A 9,584-nucleotide genomic window follows, 5' to 3' on the forward strand; every position below is an offset into this window, starting at 1 on the left:
CCTCCCCCGCTCCTAGTTTCTATAAATAACCTCTTATGGCTTGTCATAGATTAAGCCACAAGCCAAGCAAGGTCAAGCCAAGTCATCTTCAAAGCTAAGAGAAAGAGAGGAAGAGAGAGAGAGAGAGGAAGAGAGAAAAGAAAATAAAGATTTTCTTATAAACGTCGAGGCGCTCGACAGTGTAATTCCTCAAAAAAATAAAATCCTCTGCAGCTCCATGAACATAGGCAAATTTGTCGAATCACGTAAATATGTGTGTCACTTTGGTATTTTTCTAAATGTAATTTTACTCGTTCCAATTTTTGTTTTATTTTCGTCATTTTTCACAACATATTTGATATTCAAATGTTGCAAAAAGTAGTTTTATTGTCCCAAATTTTTAAAAAATGCAACTGTATATTCAAAAATGAGTTTTTTAGTTGGCTTAATAGATCAAGCCCGCCAATTATGTATTGAGTTGTCTAGCGCTGAACAAGTTGATGGTACTCAATAGTCCCACCTTTGGAAGTGACACGCTATAGAGCTCCTTGCTTTCCAAAAGTATTTTGTGAATACATCCAAAGTATGTCAGTATTCCAGCGAGTTTCTCCGAATGGATCTACCCCCCTTCGATCTTCTAGTGAGTTATTTCAGCCAAACTCACCTGCATTACTCTAGTTTCAATACCTTACTCGTATGAATTGGTTGGTTCTTCTAACCAAACTTGCTGACTGTCACTTAATTACATCTTTGAACTCGACAAGCAGCTCTCCTAGTCTTAAGGAAAATAATTCCTCTTTGTCAGCATACATACCATAATTTATTAATTGCAGGACAATGCACACAAGCAGTCTTATCGACAACGAATCTGTTCATGCTCCGTACCACATATCCTCTAGTTTTATGTTTATCTTTTAAACCCATGTGCAGGTACATATGCTCATGAGTTTATAAATAAGAAAGAATTAGAAAAAAAGAAAAAAAAGGAGGTCTTTTTCTTACTCTTTCAATCATGCACCCTTCAAAACCTCTCTAAATCCCTTACTTTTTTTCACTCCACCAAAATCTCTCCCAGATTGTATAAACCCACGAATTATATGAGATCTCATGCACCAAAATGATTCAACACAGCTAACAGAGCACCCAAATGACATTTAATTGGTGTGACTTGAATGCACCACAAACAAAAACCCGTGCCAAATGCAGTCTTAAGAGATCAATTAAAAAGATCATTTTAACAATCAAAGTTAAATGAATCTGAGCCTGGCAAAAGAAAAAAACATGTCAATAAACATTTTGTATCAAAATATATTCATTGTCGTGATACAAAACTTTATATTCAACCTTCATATAATAAATACAAAACTATTACTTAAGATAAGAAAACTATGAGAAAATTGTTTTTAAACTAACAAAAAATTTATTTAAAAACCATTAAAATTTCACAAATATATCACAGAAAAGGTATTATAAATATCTAATATTTAAGTTTTATTATCCAAAGGAGAACCATCTTAAGCCCCATTTACAAAAAATTTGTGACTAAATTATCACTTTCATATAATTAGGGATTAGGATGGTCCCCTAAAAAAAGTTACCATTTTCCCACATTTTTTCTACATAAAATGCATTATTATTATTATTATAAAAAAAATCAATATTCTACTGCAGGCCAAGTTGTGACTAAATTATCACTTTCATATAATTAGGAATTAGGATGGTCCCCTAAAAAAAGTTAGGACCATTTTCCCACATTTTTTCTACATAAAATGCATTATTATTATTATAAAAAAAATCAATATTCTACTGCAGGCCAAGTAAAGACAATTTATAATAATTTCAATATTTTTTTGGGAATGATAAACCCCAATATTTTTAATTTTCTTTGTATCAGAATTAGCGCCCTTTTTTCAGCCAGTTATCCTGCCCTCACTTATTGGAATCCTGATGAATTTAAGATTGCATGAGCCCATTTACTATTATTTATGTCCTTTCTCATATTATTTATTTTATTAACTCTTTTAAATCTAAAAAAAATTCAAATAAAATTAAAGTTCGTTTGGGGCAGCTTTTTTGGTGCGGTGGCGTTTTGAAAACGCACCTGACCTGTTTGGGTGAACTGCATTTTGACAGCTTATGCATTTTCAAAACGATGAAAACAGTGTTTTCACATCACACATATAGATGCGGTGACAACTTTCTAGCAGCAGTCTGAGTTTTCCAAAAAAAAATAAAAATTTTTAATAGTCATCGCACCTAATTTATCAGCATATTATTTTTAATCAGCTTATCAACAGATTATTCAATAAGCTGCAGCCGCCCCAAACAGACCCTTAGTCTGATAAGCATAAAACTTTATCACTAATAAATTATAATTATTTAAATGAGTAAAATATTAATATAATCCAAGTTATTTACATGGGATCGTTCTAATCCCACGGTCTATAATCTGAAGAAGTGTCATATTAATCTTCAATTTTTTAAATTGGCATCAAAATAATCTCCACGAAAAATTATTCGAACTCAATTTCAAATAATTTGGAACTAATTTAATATTTTTTATAAATTCCGAGATTTAAATTATCCTGTATAAATAATTTGATAACTATTTCAACCTTTTGCTCTGGATTTTATAGCTGCTCTGCTTTGCTTGCCAATGGAGCTCATTCCCATAAGTGCTTACTGAGATGAACTCCCCCTCTCAGTTCCAGACATGCCAGAAAAAAAACGACATCCTTTCCAAATCCTTCATCCCATCTCCTCCATATCTGCATCCCTCAGGAAACAAACAAATATATTAAAAAACATTTTGATCGAAAACATAAAAAAATGTAAAAAGAGGAAGATTTGGTCAGAGTTTAACCGAAGATGTGAAGCTCCAGAATCAGCACAGAAATAAGCCCATGGAGGTCTCAAGGAGTTTGAAATGCTGGCAAGAAATGGTGACTGCGCAAAAGAGGAGGAAGAAAAAGAAGAAGAAGAAGAAGAAGAAGAGTGATTTGTTTTAGCAGCAAGAGAGATTTCCACATGCTTTCTTGAATGGTTCTTTCCTCTATGCATGTGTCTCTCACAAAAATTAGAATCAGGGTATGCTTCCTTCGAGCATCTTCATTTCTTGCCTGTGATAAATGAAGAGTAGAGCTGTCAGAAAAATTAGTTGTTCGCGAGTAGCTCATGTTCGGTTCATTCGTTGAGTAAACTAAACGAACACGAATAGTTTTCTTAAGCTTGAATTATAAACGAGCCAAACACGAATAATTATTTATTCACTTGTGTTTGGCTCGTTTTAGCTCGAAATAAAAAAAAAAACATATTATTATTTATATAATAATATATTATATCTTTTTTATATCTAAGTTTATATTATAACAGCTCATGTGACAATGTGATTATGTGTCTTATTTTACATAGATTTAGTCTAAGTTTGAATCCAACACTCTACATCTATTTTTTTTCAATTAAGTTTAACGAGCGAAGTTCGTGCCAAACACAAACATGAACATTTAAATTGAGCCGAGCGCAAACACACTTTTCAAGAGCCAATTTCAAGCACAAGCCGATTTCCAACATGAGCAATTTCAAATGAATCAAACACCAGCCAAGCCTTAGCTCGCTCAAACTTTGCTCGTTTACCTTCCTATTGAACAGAAAGGGACGAAGGCGTAATTTTCATGTTTTGAAGCCTTTTGGTGTAAATTATAATAAATGCGACCTCCATATATAAAAATTCTAAGTTATATACGGATATATCTACAAACTTTACAATTTTACTTGGAAAAATTACTCTATTCCACATATTTCGCACGCATATTTCACCAGCACTTCTGCGGCATTCATCGCCTGCATTGATGCCACGTCACGTGTCCGGGCCCACGGGTCCCACTACCTTATGAGCATTTATGCTTCAGCTCCGTTATCTCTCCGCCGCCGCAGCGTCGTCCCCTCGAAAAAGTAAAGCGACCGTCTCGCCAGCCCTTCGTTTCTTTCCTTAACTCCTGCAACTCGTACTCTGCAACTCTTTTCCCTCTCTATCTCTCACTCACTCACTCACATTAAGGACTCTATGGCCCGAAAGACCTAAATAAACCTTGTGGAGATAGTTCTGTAATGTCGTGAGTAGTTATGGGAAGAAAGAGCAGAAGCTCATGGCTGACGGCGGTCAAAAGAGCCTTCAGGTCTCCCACAAAAGACTCAGAGAAAAAGTCTGCGCATGAAGAGAACGACACTAGCAAGGTTTTTGTTTCATGGCTGCGTGCAGACAGCATTCCTCACTCTTACTCTGTTACTCTTCTAACTTTCTTCCAATTTTGGCTCGCAGAAGAAGGAGAAGAGGAGATGGTTATTTCTCAAGTCTTCGAGCAACGGTCAGCAACAGCAACCAGTTAATATAAATCAGCCGCCTGCGGTGGTGGTAACTCAGGAGCAGAGGCGCGACATGGCTTTAGCCGCCGCAACTTCTGCGGCTGCCGAGGCCGCCTCAAGCCGCCGTGGAGGTGGTCCGGTTATCCAGACCATCGGATTGCTTCGCGAGGGAGCATTACTTCGCCATTGTTATCCAAACGGCCTTTCGTGGCTACCTTGTGCGTATTCCATTCGTCTTCCTCTTTATGTTTCTTTTTCCTCTGCTTCGAGATGTAAACAGAAAGTTCTGGCTTTTTTTGTTTTTTTCATTGTGATAAAGGCAAGGAGGGCTCTTCGGGCGTTGAAGGGGCTGGTAAAGCTTCAAGCTTTGGTTAGAGGGCACAATGTTCGGAAGCAAGCTAACATGACTCTTAGATGTATGCAAGCGTTATTGAGAGTTCAGGCGCGAGTTAGGGATCAGCGCATGCGGTTGTCTCAATCACATGACGCCGCTCATTGCAGTAGCTACAAGTCTTCGCTAAGCTGCGACACCAATATCGGAGACTTGAGATATCTTCAGAACTTCGTCGAGAGGAGATCTATAGTACGATACAAAAACTGTTTCATCGTTTTTTCAAGATTATGTATGTTCTCCTCCGTTCAAATTTCGGATTTTTTTTTTCTTTTAGAACTCGAGAGAAGGAAGAATATACGCCGAAAACTGCGACGACCATCTCCATACCATAGAGGATATCCAGGCGACGCCGAAGATTAGGAAAGAAGATGGATTGAGAAGAGAGAAGGCAAAATAATTTGTTTGCGCAACAAGTAACTCTGCCGCCGCTGTTTTTCTGTGTTACTAAAAAAAAAATACCTTTTTTTTTCTTTTCTTTTTTTTTTGTTTTGTTTAGATTTGGAGATCAGATATCAGTCTCTCTCCATCGGTGGATAACATTGAGCCAGAAACAACGCCATCGAGGTGGCTGGAAGGGTGGATTGCCTCACGAACATCCTTCGACAACCGAAGCAGCAGCTGGGGAAGAGGATCCACTGACCACCGCGACCCAATCAAGACACTTGAAATCGACACTGCTCGGCCATTCTCCTACACTGCATACCGCCGGCATTCTCCGGGTGCGCCTCCTATCAAAACTCAACCCCACCACTCTCCTGCAACTCCATCACCATTAAAGGCGCCGCCTTTACAAGTTCGCTCCGCGAGCCCTCGCTACGCCCACACACCAAGCTTATCAGCGGCCCGTGCTGTGCCGAACTATATGGTGGCGACGGAGTCTGCGAAAGCGCGGCTGAGATCTCAGAGCGCTCCCAGGCAGAGATTGGCAACGCCGGAGAGGGAGAGGGAGAGGGTGGGATCAGTGAAGAAGAGACTGTCGTATCAGGTGCCGGAAGTTTACTGCGGGAATAGTTTAAGAAGCCCGAGCTTCAAGAGCGCAATGGCGGGGCCTGGATCGGAGCAAAGTTCGAATTTTCTATCGATGTATACAGAGAGCGAGGTATCGCCGTCTTCGACGACGGATCTCCGGCGGTGGATGCGGTGATGAAAAAATGGATTTTTCTGATTTGATTTGTTGCTTTTTTATTTGGTATTGTTGTATGGTGTTGGATTGTCTGTTTGTTCGCTCTGCTTTTAGGGATCTTTCGGTGACTAACTAATGGGGCGACAGTGGTTGTTGGTGGTGGCTTGTTTCATTTTGGATTTCTGATTAAATTGTGCTGAATGAATGAATGAATCATGTGCAACTTTCTTTTCTTTGTTTTTCAGTGGAAAGTGGAGTCAGGACTTACTATTATAAATAATTTGTTTGAATTTTGATCACTGTTCCAGTTGCTGTTTTATCCAAAGGTGATGCATATTGAGAAGTTCTTGCTTTATTTGTCCAGAATTCAATTATTGCTTTTTTTTTAAAATAAATATGTGCATCAAATCACTTTCATATCAAAAACAAAATAAATTAAATTTTTTGCACTAATATCTATATTGTATTGGTTTCCATTCTCTTGCTCAGTCTAGTACAAGAGCAGAATGGATGGATTGTATGCTATTGGGTGCTTGTGAATTCTTGACGATAAAGTGAGATACTAAAAAAAATTAACATGTTTGCGTGGAAAATCCGAAAAAGCAAAAATTATGGGGCCAACCCAAATGAAATGATTTCACCTTGCTGAAGTAGGTAACAAAACGTTACAAAATCTTGAGTAGCCGGAGGCAATTTTACAAAAGTAGGAAGTTGCTTTTGCTAGGAAAATAATAGAAAATATTGAAGAGGTGGTGATGACCCGCCTTGTGCTAAGAAAAACCAATGATAAGAGTTGTGTGCCAAAAAGATTGTTGTCAGTGTCTTTGGTAGTGGTGGCCAGACGGCGATGGCCGAGAGTGGTGGTCTGGCAGAGGCAACAACTTGAGGACAAGGGTGGTTTCATTGTGGTGTTGGCTTAATGGCGGTGGCGGTGATCGGACATTGGTGATTCCGAGGTGACAGCAATCGATCACAGTGGTCAGGCAGCGGCGATGGTGTTTCAGATGTGGCAGCTACTCAACGGTATTGTCCAGTTATGGCAGTGGAGATTGTGGTCGGCTCAACAACAACTGTTGATCAGCGGCGATTTGATGGTGGTGGCGGCCAATGTTGGTGACTTGGAAGTGGCAATGGTGCTCCGACAAGGGTAGTTGCTCGACGACATTGGTCGAGAAGCTATAACGATGGTCTGGTGGTGGTGGGGGCTCGACCGCAGCGGCCAGGCAACATTGTTCTTGCAGTGGCGGTGGCTTCGAAGTGGTGTCGATGGTCTGGCGATGGCAGCGGCTCAATGGCAATGACGATCCGGCTGTGGCGACAACCGATAAACAATTACAGGGAAGTAATGACAGTGGTTTTTCGGTGGCGGCGATGAGCAAGCAACAGTTGTATGGCAGTGAAGACATCAATTCAGCAACATTCCGATGGTGGCGAGGCTCTGGAACCCTCAAGAAGGGTGCTAACGTGTCGATTCAAGCTCGAGCCATACCAAGCTCGAGCTCGACTCTTTTAGCAAATTTAGAGCTCGAGCTCTATTTCGAGTTTAATGGCGAACTCGAGCTTTGGCTCGTACTGGTAGAGGTCGGCTTGAGAGCAGGCTCACAAGCTTGAATTGAAAACTCCATTTTCACAGGAGCTAAATGGAAAAAATATTGGTGGCTGGAGGAGGAGAAAGAGGAGGAAACAGGAGCTCACTAAAATGCATCCAAATACCAACTCATGAGCCAACGAGCCGAGTCAGGATGAGCTCAAGCTCATTTAATAAATGAGTGTCAGTTTGAGCTCGAGCTTGAGCTTGTGGCTCGATAAGTTCGACTCACTAGCTCGTTAACGAGCCAAGCTTGAGCCAGCAGGCTCAGCTCATTTGCACCACTGCCCTCAAGTGTTTAAATCTCCTTCAACTTTCTCTTCCAAGTTCAGGTCCCAAATCCCCTTTCATGAAGAGAATGGGGTTTATTTATAAATTTTACGAGTAGCCTCTATAAATATTGTATGATTCTAGCCCACATAATCGGACGGCTAAAGCGATCCCTTTGATCGTATATTGTACAATGAGCATTCGAGTGCATGTTGATATTAGAATTGAGTGATCTTGTGCTCATTAGATTCAGTTCGATGAGACACTCGATTTGGTTATAAGCTAGTCAGGTTAAAATCAATTTAATCATTCAATTGTCCATCCAATGCCTAAAATTACACTAAAATGACTTGATCCTAGCTTGACTAAACTTATGTTGAACCAATTTTAGCTTCATTGAGCTCGTCTTATTGAGACAGTCAGTTTGAATATAAGTTTGTTGGAACATGAGTTCTAGATAAGCTTGAATTTAAATCTGAAACATTTATTATTCAAAGTATTTTGTGATTTGTGCATGACTAAAACAATTTCTTAATAATGTATCATATCCATATCTCTCAAAATTTTAAAATTTTATATATTGCACCTCCATATTTCTAATATTGCACCATTGAACATCTTGATAACAGCATTCGGAAAAGACGAGCTTGAGCTCTTGTACAGGCTTAGCCTGATCAAGCAAAATCTAAACTCGGCTTGACCTGACTCTTTTACCTGCCTAGCGTTGGCCAATCTATGCCATTATCTACTGGGCTAAACTCAATGAGTGATGTCCTATTGTTCCTCCGTAGTATATAATTTATGTAAGAGGTATGTAAAGTATAGAATTTTGAGTGTTGTTTATGTAAATTACCCAACTTTAAACTAAAAGAGTAAAGACATGTGACCACATAGGATTAGAGAGGAGCATTACGATTGGCATTAAGAAGAATGCTTGAAGGTTGCAGAGCCCGCTGACACGGACAAAAGGTCTCACATCAGCTAGGTATAGGGCCGAAAAGCAGTATTTTAGTCCTGGGCTGCCCACCACCCCGCATAGCTCTCGAATAGCTCTTTTGGGATGTGACAAGTGGTATCAAAGCAGAAGCTCTTGTACGGGCTTAGCTTGATCAAGCAAAATCTAAACTCGGCTTGACTTGACTCTTTTACATGCCTAGCGTTGGCCAATTTATGCCATTATCTACTGGGCTAAACTCAATGAGTGATGTCCTATTGTTCCTCCGTAGCATATAATTTATGTAAGAGATATGTAAAATATAGAATTTTGAGTGTTGTTTATGTAAATTACCCAACTTTAAACTAAAAGAGTAAAGACATGTGACCACATAGGATTAGAGAGGAGCATTACGATTGGCATTAAGAAGAATGCTTGAAGGTTGCAGAGCCCGCTGACACGGACAAAAGGTCTCACATCAGCTAGGTATAGGGCCGAAAAGCAGTATTTTAGTCCTGGGCTGCCCACCACCCCGAATAGCTCTTTTGGGATGTGACAAGTGGTATCAAAGCAGATTATGCCAAGTGTGTGGACTCTCCATGGTCCAGTAGGACCCTCAGTGAAGTCGATCCGTGACGAGAGCGTCGCGTGATTGGGTGAAGGTGAATGTCACGGACAAAAAGTCCCACATCAGCTAGGTGTAAAGCCAAAAAACAGTATTTTAGTCATGGGCTGCCCACCACCCCGAAGAGCTCTTTCGCTGAAAAACGGTATTTTAGTCATGGGTTGCCTACCACCCTGAATAGCTCTTTTGGGATGTGACAACTAGTACCAGAGCAGCTTACTGTATGTCAAGTGTGTGGACTCTCCATGGTTCAGTGGAACCATCGGTGAAGCCGATCCGTGACGAGAGCGTCGCGTGATTGTGTGAAAG

At 39.9% G+C, this 9,584-nt stretch overlaps 1 protein-coding gene across 1 annotated transcript; it reads left to right on the plus strand.

Annotated features, from left to right (window-relative positions):
• Window positions 1–3,807: 3,807 nt before the first annotated feature.
• Window positions 3,808–6,171, plus strand: LOC110020241 (protein IQ-DOMAIN 1-like). Its single transcript, XM_020718269.1, is given in 6 exon segments — window positions 3,808–4,212; window positions 4,298–4,455; window positions 4,457–4,559; window positions 4,661–4,924; window positions 5,010–5,123; window positions 5,232–6,171. Coding segments are annotated over 6 exon segments (1,398 nt in total). The 5' UTR covers window positions 3,808–4,101; the 3' UTR covers window positions 5,880–6,171.
• Window positions 6,172–9,584: the final 3,413 nt, after the last annotated feature.

Source organism: Phalaenopsis equestris, unplaced genomic scaffold (genome assembly GCF_001263595.1).
Source record: "Phalaenopsis equestris unplaced genomic scaffold, ASM126359v1 Scaffold000094, whole genome shotgun sequence".
Taxonomy (NCBI): domain Eukaryota; kingdom Viridiplantae; phylum Streptophyta; class Magnoliopsida; order Asparagales; family Orchidaceae; genus Phalaenopsis; species Phalaenopsis equestris.